Here is a 15,643-nt window from a genome sequence, read left to right on the forward strand (position 1 = left end):
CAACATGTATGGTATGATCCAATTTTTTTAGTGTAAATAATAATAAAAGGATAAACACCAAATGTTATGTTATACCATTTTTTATGATTTTTTTTGTTTTTCTATAATGATATATAGTCTAATTAGCATAATTTAAAATACACTTGTAAATAAATCAACACTTTTGGAGAACCCAAGATGGGACGAAATCACAAAATAGTGCTCAAAAGACAACATGAATGTAGGGGGAACAGTGGAGGGAGTGAGGAAAGTTGTGGGTATAATTGAGGAATTTTCATTATAAACCAGGGTCTCCTTGAACCACTGCCAGGTGCCTGCCTCCAACCTATTACAATTCTATTTCTGCCCAACTTCTTCTGAGTTAGAGATTTTCCACTCAGATCTAAGATCAACGATCATATCAAAGATTCATGTGAGATTCTCAAAATTAAATTAAATTCACTTTCATTTGGAAATTCGTTATTTAATGTCCATGGCTTGTTTGGAAAGAACAGAGAAGACAACATGGTGAAATTAAGCACTACCTATACCTACTCCAAAAGTTTAGATATCATTGATCTAAAGTCAGTTATGAAATGACCAAGTATGTATATCTGTCCACTTCTCTCTCTTCCACCCAAACTCCACAGGAGACATAGCAACCCTTAGAGCCTTTACATACAGCCTGAGGAAGTCTGTGCAAAGATAGGGACCTGGGTGCCTCGGGCCATACTGCCCAAAGCAGAGCCTGGCCCAGCACAGCCCTTGTGGTTTAGCTGCTATATAGTCCACAACATCCTGCCTGACAAACAGAAGGCCTGGGAAGGTCAGATTTACCCCCAGGTCACCACTGTCTGCCAGTGGCTTTCGGGTCCAGTGTTGATTTTTTCCCAGAGTTTAAATCCAGAAACCTAATCGGGACCTGGTTTTCCCTGGGTATTCCTAACTTAAGCAATGACTTCCAGGCCTGAAAGACATCTTCTCTTCAGCAGTAAAATGAATTGTTTGACTTAAGCTTAGCATTGTCCTCAAATATCCAAACTGGCATGGTTTGTTCACCCCGAGAACCATCCACTGACAGCCTGAGTAGGGCAAGAGAGGCAGTGAGCTCATTGGTGATATCACAGAGCCTCAGTTGCCATGGCACCAATTCTAGGAAGAAAACACAGACAAAGGGAGTCAGAGAATGGAAAGAAAAGAAAAAAAATGGAATAATAATGAAGAGTAAGAAAAAAATTATGGATTCAAATTTACATTTAAGGAATTTCTCTGAAACTGAAGCATCTAGAACAATTCATTTTTTTTCAGAATGACTGTCTTTCTTGGGGCAAGTGACATGTCAGGACTGGTTTCTGAGGTACTTCTGAAATTAAAAATTAAAAGAACTAATTTGGAAAGTTATGTCATACCTCTGTGTTCAAAGGAATTAAGCTTGGAGAAGAGAGAAGGAGCATAACACAAGTTATAGACAGTCTAAAAGAAGAAGGTAACATCAGAAACGGGTCTGGATCCCATCTTCCCATGAACCACACCCAAGAGTTCAAATGTACCTCACTGTCAGTATAAGACTACCATGCATCCACTTAAGCAGCAAAGAATAAAAAGGACCTAAAGTTTTGTCCTTGCACAATATTTTGGTTGGAACTTTTTCCAAGGTAGTTCATTCCCCTGAAGGCTCCTTGTGGGCAATGATTGTTTGGAATAAATCTTTGTTCACAGTGGGCACTCATTTTTCAGTGAAATTTGTTACACCAAGATAAACAGGAAGTCAAGCCATAGAGAACAACTTATGAATAATCTTATAAAGTATAGTGTTTGAAGTAAAAATGTTTAAGAAAAGAAGTCAAAATAATAATGTTAATAGCAGTTTCTCAGAGTGACCAAAAGGCATAAGAAGAACAGGCAGATGCCATAAGCAGATTAGATATATTTTTTCACTTCAGGCATACTATTTGTGGAAAGAAAATGAACCAACTTGAATTACAGCCAAATCTAAACTCTTACTCTCTGTAGTCTTCTGTTTAATCGTTTTAAATGGTAAGATTGCCTTCAGAGTATTATTTATTAGATAATGCATGTGAAATTTGCTGGCATGATAATTGGCAAATAGCAGGTACTAAAAACTATCATCTAAGCATGATACAAAGCTGGGTAGAGTGATTATATCCTTTGAGGTAGGAGAAAGAGAATTCAAAAATATTAAAAGATGTAGAATCCCTGGGGTTGAGGGTATGAGAGGAGACTCTGAGGTTAAATGAGACCCCAGGTTTTCTTACACTCATGAAGTCTGAAAGCCACTGGACAGTCCAGCAGGCATCAGTCTCTGCAGCCAGGAGTTTGCAGGGGGAGTAGAGACCAACTTTTAATATCTCTATACCAAGTGATAAAGATGGGCAGGGAGGTTACTTTTAGTGGGTTATTGGAAAGATACTCAGGATTTGGGGATTTCTTAAAGTGAACTTTAAATGTCACTTGAAGAAGTATATATGAAGGAAAGGTTGCCCCAGAGCGTTGAAGCAACTGATGACATCCAATATGAGGATGGTTTTTAAAATCCAGAACCAATCTGGAGGTGCCAGGTGAGCAGAAAACCAAAGGGCCATTACCAGGTGACAGTTTTACCAATGGATTCAGGGAGGCCCTTCATCTTTGAGCTCACCACTGAAAGTAAAAGACACCTGGGGATTGAGTGATGCACTCTGATTGTCCCTGCTTCTCCTGAGGGGTGGCCTCCAGGGGCAATATGTGGCCAGAAGGGGATGCAAAATAAAAGAATGGGAGAGTTGCCTGGCACTCTACTTCTTTTTGTATAAGGCTATAGAGGATCCTTTGTGAGACTCAGACTGTGGCAGAGGGTCACCAGGCATCCAAAACCCTGTACACCCAGGATCCCTAAAAGGGCACAGGTGGGAGCCCCTCGACTGCCTGCTGCAATGTCACTGTGTGTAATGCTGCTACAAAAAGAGGGCTGTGAATTTTCTTTTGTATTTTTATCTATAAATATATTCTATGTTATAGATAAAGTAGCATATAAAATAATACATAATTTTTTTACAAAGCCTTCGTTCTTTCGTGCAGGGACTCTCAAATGTCTATCCAGGATATATTTGTTTAATAATCCCAGCAGGAAAATCTGAGCTGACACTTCTCTTTTGCATTATCTTTCAGATAAAAAGATAACAGAAACCTGTGGGCTTTATATCTCTTCAGAGGAAATAAAACATTTGTAAGTGACAGGTATCTACTCTCATTAAGTATAATTAAGATGTAAGAATTCCCATATTTGCCACAAAAGGAAAAATCAACATGTAATCCCAAGTAGAATCCACAAGGACCCAAGGCAGGGAGAGAAGGAGCATCGGTGCTCGGCGTGTTAAATTTAGAGCACTGAGGCAGGAACAGAGGCGTTCTCAGGAAGCCCAAGAAGTCTGCTCCTGAATTGGGAAAGGAAGGAAGGACATTCAGAACTATTCCAAGTTGATTTTCAGATAAGAATTTGAAGGAAAATCTGCTGCTTCTTTCTCTTTCTGGACATTTGCTTTTCTCTTTCTTCAAATTTTGATGAGCAACTGCTAATCCCAGAGCCACCCTCAACACAGCAAAGGCTTCTTCTCAAGGGCTCTCTATTCTCACCTTAATTTTGAGGTGACTTTACACTGATTCTAGCCAAGAGTGAAAGAGATATTTCTCACCCAAAGACAACAACCCTGAAATATATCTTCCCTCCACTCTTGTTCTTTCCTTTCCATGTTTCTTTGCCCTATTTACATGCAGTCTTACCCAGCATAGTCAGTTCAACTGCGTAAGTAAAATTGTGGTCACACTGAAGAGCATGGGGCACTTACTACACACACTTCAGTTAAATCTCAAATATAGAAAATTTAGGTTGTCTAGTTCTAGTTTAAAGCATCCCTTCCAAGCACTGAATTTCCAGTCCAAAGCCTCCTCCATTGAGCCCATAACCTTGGATTTATAGTTTATAGTTTCTCATTTCAACTCACCAGTCTGTATGCCATGTTTAGTCTCTGAAGGGACAGAAAAATCTTTTCCTATTTGGCTTCCCTTTGGTATTTGATGGAAACTACTGACCTGGAAGATATCTGCCTCACCAGAGAGAAAATGGCTAATACAATGGTCTGTATTGCTCATTCCTTTCATAGATTAGAAGAATGCGTATCTCAGAAGCCAGTAATATCTCTGGGTCTGTGAGTGAGTTCATCCTCCTGGGCTTCCCCTGCCGCAGGGAGATCCAGATCCTCCTCTCTGTCATCTTCTCCCTCATCTACCTTCTGACCCTCCTGGGGAACACATCCATTATCTGTGCCGTGTGGTCAAGCCAGAAACTCCACACACCCATGTACATCCTCCTGGCCAACTTCTCCTTCCTTGAGATCTGCTATGTCAGTTCTGATGTGCCCAAAATGTTGGCCAACATCATCTCCCAGACCAAGAGCATCTCCTACACTGGCTGCCTGCTCCAGTTCTACTTCTTCTTCTCCATGTGTGCTGCTGAGGGCTACTTTCTGTCTGCAATGTCCTTTGATCGGTTCCTTGCCATCTGTCGACCTTTGCATTACCCCACCATCATGACTCACCATCTCTGTGCCCACTTAGTGGTTTTCTGCTGGGCAGGTGGCTTTCTATCCATACTGATGCCTGCAGTTCTTATGTCCCAGGTGTCCTTCTGTGGCCCTAACATCATTGACCATTTTTTCTGTGACCTGGGGCCACTGCTGGCACTGTCCTGTGCCCCAGTTCCAAAAACTACTCTAACTTGTGCTACTGTAAGCTCTCTTATCATCTTTATCACCTTCCTCTACATCCTGGGATCCTATACTTTAGTTTTGCCAGCTGTACTTCGGGTCCCAGCTGGCTCAGGCAGGAACAAAGCTTTTTCTACATGTGCCTCCCATTTCTTGGTGGTTTCTCTGTTCTATGGCTCAGTCATGGTCATGTATGTGAGTCCAGGCTCCAGGAGCCATCCTGGGACACAGAAATTTGTGACCTTGTTTTACTGCATGGCAACCCCATTCTTTAATCCTCTGATCTACAGTCTGCGGAACAAAGATATGAAAGATGCACTAAAGAAAGTCCTGGGAGCACCATCAAAAGAAATTCCTAAAAATATAGAGAAATGATATAAATTTTTCTTTCAGGAATATAGACTTTCTCTCATTAAAAAGAAAACTATTTTCTGGGCATGTCTAAGTGTTTGATTTCTTACTCTCATAAAAGTGTGACTCATTACATGCAAAGAACCCAAATCCTATCTCAAAAGGAAATAATCATAACCCTAACAGTCCATTGTAGGAATTTTCTGTACAGTTTCCATTCCCCAATGGATAATTTTTCTGTTCTGGAGATTTTTTGATGTCTTAAAACTAATATAATCAAGTTGGTATGTACAAATCTAAGATTCGTGTTTCCAACTCGTATCCCGGCGTTTATTCTAATACTATTTTATGTGTTTCAAATTTATCAACTATTTTTTCCTTTCCAATTACAGGTTTTTCCAAAGGGATACAGCATCTACTCACTGTACCACAAAAATTTCATTGCTTTATTTATAAGATCAAAGACCTAATGCCTGTCACTAAAACAGTAGCGTTTTTTCATTTGTATTTTCCTTACTACCAAGCATCAGTAAAGTGTCCATGGTGTGCAGCAAATGAAAAGAGGATATGGTATAGTTTCTTCTTAAGGGAAATTCTCAGTCCAACTTTGAAGAGGATACACTGAAGGACATGCACACATTCAAAGAAGCCAAATCACTAAGTATTCCTTACCCAAACCTGGATTTTTGCACCTTCTGAGCTTTTAGTAGAGGAGCATTTACTGTTACAGAAAATAAATATGAGAACCCAGGGAACAGACTCTGCCAACCAAAATATAAACTGCTTAGAGGCAGTTAGCACTTAACATAAACATTTTGACTTGACCTGATGATCTGTCTGTACTCTGAAATCTTCATACCTTAAACTATGGCACAAAATTTCCTTTTCTGGAGGAGGAAGTCATTTGTGAAGTTGTCATCTATATGTTGAAGAAAAAGCTAATGATTGGACTGACAATATCCAGTCCAGATCAGACCTCAATTCCAGTTGTCCATATAAAAATAGACATCTTAAAGTCCTCTTCCAAGTTATTCTGGATTTGGGGATATTTCCTGTAATAGAATATGCTTAGTGATGAAGCTTCCTGGATCACTTTAAAACTAGAGGGGAATTCAAGGCAACCTATAATCCTGAAAGGTTAGTTTCTCCTTGCCCTCTGCAGATTACTGGGATTGCACCTACCTGAGATAAATCTACTCTGATGTAATTATAACAGGGTTCTTACTTGCATATAACAGAAGTTAACTCCGGCAGATTAGGCATGACAATGGAAAATATTTATTGATGGGATATCAGGAATCTCAAAGAATCAATTAAAACTGAAGAAACAGAGTTGAGTCTCAGATTTAAAGATCAATGTGCAAACCCCAGTGGAACTGCTCTGATGAGAAATCACTATCACTACAGCCACACCACTGCCAGTGGCCACCAGATGCCACAGTTTCAACCACTGTCAATTCTGGGCTAGGAATTTTTCTTTCCTGCAATAATTGTGCTACGTGCTTCATTGCTATTTTTATGTCAATATTTCACCACTGCTTTCCCACCCTCACCCCACTTCTGCTTCTTACATCACTAGCTCCTGCATCAAAGTCTGATGTAGCTGTGTGGGCTTGGTGGAACCAATAATACATCCCTATGCTGTAGCTGCAAGAGAGGCTAGGAGAGCTGGTACCTGGCAATCAGAACTCCAATTATGCAAAGATAAGCTCCAAGCTTGATAGTAATGTGATTCTTCAAGCCGTGAAAAAGGATTGAGATACTAGGCAGCCAAAAGAAACAGACAAAAAATATCAACTATAATGTCCCAATCATATTGATTCCCCAATAATATCCTTGGGCTACGTTCAATCTAGACATTACATAGGATAGACTTTAGTTAAATGACCCACTCATCAATAGCAGTGAAGTAGAAGCAGGATGAGAAATGGGAATAAATTTCCCTAGGGTAGTTGAGGGCTTGTCTATCTCATGATAAGTGCTGTAAGAATATGTCATGATGCTTATTAGTTGTTGCTGTACTATCTGTAGTTCTGAGAGACAGAAGTTTACCTAAAGGGAAGGAAATCATCCATCATCTGGAAAAGTCTGTATTAGCTGCAGTGAAATTTAATGCTTCCCACTCTCTTTTCTTAGAACTGAAAAGGAGTAGATAAAGATGATTCATCACCTACTCTTTCTCTTTGAGCCAAAAATTTTTAGCCTGGGAGTCAATGGACCACAATTCACCACATAACCTAGATCCTCACTTATATCTAGGTGTTCGTAGAGTCTGGAAAAGATATTTATATATAAAACTAAGCTTTTCAAAATTTAGATTTGGCCTAAATATTGTATACATAGAATTTTCAATAACCAAGGCTTGCTTATGTACACTGGGATGAATTATATTCCATTTTCTATTTTTTTTAATTACACAAGTAATATATTTTAAAATGGATAAGTTTTCATTGTCAAAGACAAAATACTACAAAATAACAATAATCCTCATATCTCCATACTTCTGTACACCTGCTTGTCTCCCAGCAATGTGTCCAGTTTGATAGGTATACTTCTAGGCCTTTTTGGGTGAATTTATATGTAAAACTATAAATTCTGGGTTTTGAATGAGTATACAAATTGGATTACACGAAAGTATTGCTCTATAACTGTCTACCACACCCATCCACTATTCTCACTTAAAAAGCAAGTCTGAGAGGGGGCTGGCCCCGTGGCCGAGTGGTTAAGTTCGTGCGCTCCACTGCAGGTGGCCCAGCGTTTCGTTGGTTTGAATCCTGGGTGCGGACATGGCACTGCTCATCAAACCACGCTGAGGCAGCGTCTCACATACCACAACTAGAAGGACCCACAACGAAGAATATACGACTGTGTACCAGGGGGCTTTGGGGAGAAAAAGGAAAAAATAAAATCTGAAAAAGAAAAAAAAAAAGCAAGTCTGAGAGGGGAATTTCATCCAGATTCTGCCACAACTTCTGTCAGTCTGGAAGAAGTTAGGACTATGAAGCTGAAGATACAATTCTTCAGGAAAGACTCCTTACCAGGAGGTGGTGCATGGATGTGTGAGAGAACTACTCCCATGACACGGTGAACTCAGTGGGTTTTTTCACCACAAAATTAAGGTTTTGAATCAGGAAAACCTATGAAATAGGAGAATACTTCTAGGCAAAGAAACTTTAATCTGAAAAATAAAGACAATTCAATTATTTGTTTAGCCTCAACACTTTCTGAGCTCTGTATTTAGTCCTCAGACTTCTCTATCTATACCTGCACTAAACTACAATAGCCATGACCTACATGTGGCTACTGATCATTTGAAATGTGACTAGTCCTAATTGAGAAGTGCTATAAGTATAAAATTACGTAATAATTTTGAAGACTTAGTGTAATAAAATAATGTAAATATCTTATTAATAATGTTTATGTTGATTATATGTTGAAATGATACTATTTTGAATAAATTGGGCCAAATAAAATATATTATTAAAGTTGATTTCATCTATTTCTTTTTATCTTTATTAAAGTAGCTAATAGAATATTTAAAATTATATATGTGGTTCACACCTGAGGCTTGTGTTATATCTCTATTAGACAGCACAGATTTAGAGTGATCTCAAAGAATCTAACAGCCTTAAATGCCATTGATATGTTGATAATTCTCAGGTTTTTATCTCCACTCCCAACCTCGTTACATACCTCCAGACTTGCACATACAATTGCCTACTTGAATCTCCACTTGGATGTTTATTAGTTAATTTCTAAGTATGCACACATACAAAAATAACTGAAACAGGAGTTTCTTAGAATAATAATACCCTTATTACAAATTATGCCATACTATCCTCTTCTATTCCATTCCATTTTGTTTCTAAAGACACATCTTATAAAGCCCCAAGATGAATACGTGGTTGGGTGATGTCATTTCCTCTTGGTAGGCTGACAATATGTGTGGTCTCTGTAATTCAACTAACTCTTTTCTCGTCACCAGACTGGAAGAGATTATTTACATAGCCTTTGGGGGAAAATGGCTAAATTAGTTAGAGATGTCCTTTGGAAGACAATATTCACAGAAACTAGGACTCAAACAGCTTTTTCTCTTTAGTGTTTTCTCTTCCAAATTGTTTTCCTCATCATTGAACTCATAGGTGTCATTTTATTGGCAAATGCTATTTGTTCAGTATTATTCCAATCATCATTAGAACAGTTCATTATTATTCAAATTTAGTTGTACCAATTGTTTATAAAACATTATTATAATCAACAAAAATTGATTTTAAGTCGTTAGTCAATAAACCTCTCAGTCTATTTGCCATTAATCAGATTTATAAATGTGATAGCTTCTTGAAAGTTGGTATGCTTGTCTTCTTCAGCTTTTTCACACTTGTCAAAGGTCAGTGTTCTCAGTTGTTTAAGTTTCATTACATCTAAGGTGATTGGAGAAACTCTGCAGAGCCCTCTGTGGCAGGGACTGCTATTACCCACCCAGAGTGCATTCCTCTTTTCCTTAGTAAAAGAATCCTGATTTTATTCAGAGTAGCAATGAGTTCAGCTAAAAACACTTGCTTCTTCAGCCTCACTTGCATCTAGCTAGGTTGGTCACATGACATAGCTCTGGCCAATGAGACACAAATTGAGGATTTCTGGGAAGCCAGTTGCTTTCCTGAAACAAGAACTGCTGCTTCATGCTCCTCCAGACTGGAACATGGAAAATACCTGGATGTTTAGCAACCATCTTGCAAGTGTGAGCTAACAAATATAAGAAAGAGGATCTACAAGCTAAATGTCACAGATCCAGCACAGAATAGTGGTTAAGAATATGATGTGAGGAAAATATTAAGCCCCTAAGTAGATATACATGATAGATAGATCATGGTATATTATATATATATAAAGATATATATAAATATTATATATAAAATATATATAAATTATTTATTTTTTTATTGTTACATATAAACAATTTTTATATAAATATGCAAAATATTTATATAAATATTTATATAAATATATATAATATATATATTTTAGACTTTATTTTTTAAAAGAGTTGTTTTAGGTTCACAGCAATTTCTCATATGCCCACTGACCCCATACATGCATAGCCTCACCCATTATCAACATCCCTCACCAGAGTGGCATATTTGTTACAATTGATGAACCTACATTGACACATAATCATCATTCAGAGTTCATAGTTTACTTTAGGGTTCACTCTTGGTGTTGTATATTCTGTGGGTTTGAAAAAAATTTAAATGACATTTATCCACAAAAAAAGAAAAAGAATTTTGAATTTATCCAGTGTGTAAGTAGAGAGGAAATAAGTGTGGGGACTGAGGGAAAAGAGGTTTAAGATGATAATTCTAGAATTTGACATGGGAGATGTCAGAAACAGAACATTTATGAAGTTATTATGCCTTCATGGAATGCTAGAACCTGGACAAAAAATGATGAGTAAAGATGACAAAGCATCATAGGGAAGATGACACAGAATTTAATGACAGTAGGATTGGGTATGAGAAGGTGAGAAATTATAAAAGTTATGATTTTAAGTACAGATTATAGATCAGTGGATCCATTGGCAAATAAGGATGGTTAGAGCTAATTTAAAAGGAGATGAGCCAATTTAGACATAGACATTTGAATTTAAAGTAGATCTTCATGTAAAAATATCCAGCAGGAGGTTGCAGATGTTTGACTAGGGTTTGGAAGTAAAGTTAGCGCTGGAGTTATCCCAGAACAAAGTTTTAGCCCAAGGTTTCCTCATGAAGTGCAATACTGTAAATTATATTACTAGTCTAGAAAACAAGAAATTACAGAGTAGAAATTATCTCTGAGGGACATTTAGCCAGAATTTTACAGAGAAATACATGAAAATAAGTACAGCTTAGACCTAAATACTAGTGATTCACCAAGTCTATAGGTCTTTGTCTTACACTGAGTATGAGCTAAACTTCATGTGGCTGCATATAGAAGCTTTGGACCTACCTCCTAAAGTGACAGCCTTGGTAAAATGTGAGGAATCAGTCAAATCAACATAACTTTACTGAGGACCCATGTTGTTGCCCAAAACCATACTTGGAATTATGGAATATATAAAAGTAGTGCTTTAAATTTGTCCCTGAGGTTGAGAGTTTTTTTTTAATCTGGTTATCTAAAAGACTGTTGGTTAAATATTTGTGTGTTTGCAATACATTCAACATTTGCTATGCTCTGAAAAAGAACTGGATTTGATGAAGGCAGATTTTGAGGGTGTTGAAATACATCAAGTAGTATGTAATGAAAATCGAAACAGAAAATAGAAACTCAATTATAGAGAAATATATGAAAATCTTATTGTTGGATTTCAAAATAAACAAGTCTATCTAAGGTACAGAAATATCTGGAACATAACAGTAATAACTTCCTAAGACTTAAATTATAAATATAGTGAGTTTTTAAAAATCATCTGCCCAATATATAAAAATAAAAGAAAATGAAGAGAAAAAAAGCCTGATCTCATTTGTATCATGATCTTCCATCCTCCTGAACATTAATGATGCATTATATTAAATTTGACTTTTGAATCCTTTAGAGATTTTCCATAACAACACATTCAGAATTTTCCTTAGTTCCTCCTTCATATCTTTGTTCCGAAAGTTGTAGATCAAGGGATTAAAGAATGGGGTTGCTAAAGCATAGAACAGGGTCACAAATTTCTGTATCCCAGGATAGTCCCCAGAACCTGGGCTAACGTACATCACCATCACTGAGCCATAGAACAGAGACACCACAGCAAGGTGGGAGGCACAAGTAGAGAAAGCCTTATGCCTTCCTGAGCCTGAGGGCATCTGTAGCCCCACACTCAGAACACAGAAGTAAGTGCCAAGGATGTACAGGAAGGTGAGAAAGATGATTAAAGAGCTAATGATTCCACAGATCAGAGTAATTCCAGGTACTGGAGCACAGGACAATGCCAGCAAAGGTGCCAGGTCGCAGAGAAAATGGTCAATGGTGTTGGGACCACAGAAGGGCACTTGAGATATTAGAGTTAAAGGAGTCAGTAACCAGAGAAAACCACCAGCCCAGCAGAAAACCATTAACCTAGCACATAGGCGATAGGTCATTACAGTGGGATACTGCAAAGGTCTACAAATGGCAAGAAATCGATCAAAAGACATCACTGACAGAAATAAGCCCTCAGCAGCACACATGGAGAAGAAGAAGTAGAACTGGAGCAGGCAGCCAGTGTAGGAGATGCTCTTGGTTTGGGAGATGATGTTGGTCAACATTTTGGGCACATCAGAACTGACATAGCAGATCTCCAAGAAAGAAAAGTTGGCCAGGAGGATGTACATGGGTGTGTGGAGTTTCTGGCTTGACCACACAGCATAGATGACGGATGCGTTGCCCATGAGAGTCAGAAGGTAGATGAAGGAGAAGAGCACAAAGAGGAGGATCTGGATGTCTCTGTCACATGGAAAGCCCAGGAGAATGAACTCACTCACAAACCCAGAGATATTAGTAGTCTCCAAGGTCCTCATGAGTCAGACCTGTGGAAGTGACAGAGACAGTAAGAGCCACAGAAATAGTTGCACTATTTTTCTTCTTCTTGGTAAAGAGATATATGTTTATTTCCTCAATTTGGTTTTGCGATATTACTACTTCCCTTTGGAAGGGTGAGTTGTTCTTTCCTCTTTGTCTCCTTTCCTCCCTCATTTATTCAATAAACATTTATTTTGCACATATCCTTGTCACTGTTCTAGGAGATAGGGAAAGAATAATGAATAAAAAAAGGCAGAGTCCCTGCTCTTGTGGAGCTTATGTCAAATATCTTTTTCCAAAGCAACTTCAAACAATACATTATGGCTCTAGAATTTCTATAGAGAGGGAGTTTAGGAGCTTAAATCTGATTGGAAGAGATCTAAGGAGATTTACCTCAGGACCTAATTTGCATAGCAAGGAAACTAGTTTTACTTAGATTGTATGTTTATTTGTGGAACTTCATGGGAAACTGATACAGAATATGGAGTGGATGTTAGCATCCCTCTACCTAGAACATGGTGCTGCCACTGACACGGTAACAATGGGATATGACAAATCAAAATAAAATTTTTTGTTGTCATGTGAGACTTGAAGATTATGACCAGTTGGAAAAAATAAGGAAAGGCATTTGGGAGGGAGAAGGACCTTGGCAAAAGGCAGAATGTTCCAAGGGCAATGATGGAAGCAAAACATTAATAGCATATAACAGTAATGTGAAAAGATTTGGATACAAGACATTATGTTGAGAGAAGAGTCCAAAAGAATGGAAGTTAGAGTACTTGTAAAGGAATGATGAGATATAAGGTCCAAAAGCTGGGGCCACGTGGCAGAGCACTCACCGCCAGTCTGACTACTTCACGCTTAATTTTGTAGTCAGTGGAAAACAACTGGAGCTGGTCTAGCAGAAGAATAAAATGATCAAAGATTTATGGAAAGCTGCATTTGCAAGACAATTTTCCAGACAGTTACAGGGTAATGAAATTAGCAAGAAACTATTAGAAAGTCCAAGAAAAAGTATGAAGAGCCTGACGTAGGGTAATGTCTAAGCGAAAAGACACCAGGGATGGGTTTAAGGGATGTGCAATGGTAGAAACCTAATCTCCTGGTCTTTAAAATCAGCAGAGGCAATTAAATGCTGCTCAAGGAGTACAGAAGGAAGATACAGAAAAGAGAGAGCTCACTTTCCATGATTGCTCTTTCACCTGGAATGACTCACAATAGTCCCACTCTAAGGGCCTTTCTATTCCCACATAAACATACTGAAGCGTCATGCTGTTTTCCTTGCCATAGGGTATCTCTCAGCTCCCTTTTGATTCCTCAGTCCCCTGTTTTCTTTTGACTCTTTTGCATCTGAGTATTATTTCATTAAGTAAATTAGCTTCTACTTATGAAGTTTTCCCCTCCTACAAGCCACACACAATGGGTGTTGATTTGCTATGCTGTCATCTGTGTGAAAGAGAACAGTAAACAAGACAGTCATATAAATTACTGACAAAATCTTAAAGAAAAACTTTCCCATTTTCCTGTCTGCTAAGAATACAATTCTTTTGAAGATAACTCACAAAGACAAAATGTTTTATAGAAAACATTTCCTTAATCCTATGTCTAATAAGTTTTGTAAAATAGGAACTATGTTTGTAAAGGAAAATAATCATGAAAATGTATGCTCTTTTTCTCATATCAATGTATAAAATCAAATGGACATTGAGACATAGGAAAGAAGTTACTGTTCCATGTGCATATACCCACTTATTTTAATGCAGTCCAGGAGTCTAAGGTGTCTGCCCCTTGGTGAAACACCTTTTGGTTTCTTTCTTCACAAAGATCCCTTTCAGGATTTTTTACTACTCAAACAATAGAACATGTCACAAATCTCTCCATTCCCCATTACTTATCCCTTTCAGACTCTGAAGTCTGTCTCTGGAGACCTGAACCCCAGGAGTAATGGAGGCAATTAACATGCATCATACAGACTTGGGTAGGTTTCATCTTCAGTGATTCTCATACTGGAGAACTACATGACTGTGCACACACTCACATGTACACTCACACACAAACACACACATACACTCATGCACATACACACATATATTCCAGGCTAACAGAGTATTGTTCCCTCCAGAGTTGCCTCTCCTAAACTTAATAAATTACTTCTTAGCTAACAAATTTTTTGACATGAGATGCATCATTACCTTCAAACTTCATTAGACCTAGAGTCTTCCATGCCTGCTATGCAAAGGGCAGTTTAAAGATCTCATCCACTGTGTCCATCCCCAGATATTCACAGAGCTACCTATCTCCATTCTCTACATATATCTCCTTGTCTCCACATATAGATCAGACAGGATAGATGTTGGTCAACCAAGAAGTTAGGACATTAATTATGTGACAAAGACTAATCCATTTCCTCTTCTTCAAATCAAGACTACATTTATTCTAAGCCTTCCTTGCAGCTAGCTGTGCTCATGTGACTGAGTTCTAGTGAGTAGAATGGAATTAAAACTGAGGTGCGGGACTCCAGGCCTTTCCCATGCATGGTCCTTGATGATTTCTGACGTAATTAAGCATGTTGACCTAGCAAGTCAAGTTGTGAAGATGGTAAAGCCAAAAATGGAAAAAGCCTGAGTTCCAGAATCATCACTTGAAGAACAATCACTTGTCGATCAGGAACACCCATCCGGATTTTAAGTGAGCAGTAAATAAATGCCTTTCATATCTGATTCATTAAAAAAGAAGGTTATTTGGAGAACAACAATGTGACTAATTGAATAAAATATTTACATTTTGTTAAATGTATAAATAAAACAATGTGTGGGTGAGTATATCAAAACGTATATATTTACAGGCTTATTCTGTTTAGTTTTCTAATTCCAAAATAGCTGGGAGAAATTAAAGAAACAATATTTATGAAGGACAAATCCTGAGAAATGAAAATATTGAGCCATAGAATGGGTGTCTTTTAAATTTTGGCAGTGTGGCCTCATTTCCTTCCAAAGAGGTTTCAGACCTTTCTTCATACTGTTACTTTTCTC

General features: G+C 38.0%; 2 protein-coding genes and 1 long non-coding RNA gene across 3 annotated transcripts; 2 read left to right on the forward strand and 1 right to left on the reverse strand.

Moving 5' to 3' along the window:
- Positions 1-1,104: 1,104 nt before the first annotated feature.
- On the forward strand, positions 1,105-5,654 carry LOC139084206 (uncharacterized). The gene is made up of 3 exons (XR_011541601.1): positions 1,105-2,016; positions 3,148-3,205; positions 5,486-5,654. It is a non-coding gene; the product is annotated as an uncharacterized lncRNA (long non-coding RNA).
- On the forward strand, positions 4,144-5,187 carry LOC103562234 (olfactory receptor 11G2-like). Its single transcript, XM_008537221.2, has one exon. It carries the CDS (start codon positions 4,149-4,151, stop codon positions 5,115-5,117), a length of 969 nt encoding a protein of 322 aa, XP_008535443.2. The 5' UTR covers positions 4,144-4,148; the 3' UTR covers positions 5,118-5,187.
- Positions 5,655-11,635: 5,981 nt separating the features above from the next.
- On the reverse strand, positions 11,636-12,610 carry LOC103543312 (olfactory receptor 11H12-like). The gene has a single exon (XM_008510203.1). It carries the CDS (start codon positions 12,608-12,610, stop codon positions 11,636-11,638), a length of 975 nt encoding a protein of 324 aa, XP_008508425.1.
- Between the last annotated feature and the right edge of the window lie 3,033 nt (positions 12,611-15,643).

The sequence above is a fragment of the Equus przewalskii genome, chromosome 1 (genome assembly GCF_037783145.1).
Source record: "Equus przewalskii isolate Varuska chromosome 1, EquPr2, whole genome shotgun sequence".
NCBI lineage: Eukaryota > Metazoa > Chordata > Mammalia > Perissodactyla > Equidae > Equus > Equus przewalskii.

Excerpts from the sequence above, each read along its gene's own strand:
- LOC103562234 (XM_008537221.2), top strand. The coding sequence starts at position 4,149 with ATGCGTATCTCAGAAGCCAGTAATATCTCTGGGTCTGTGAGTGAGTTC.
- LOC103543312 (XM_008510203.1), bottom strand. The coding sequence starts at position 12,610 with ATGAGGACCTTGGAGACTACTAATATCTCTGGGTTTGTGAGTGAGTTC.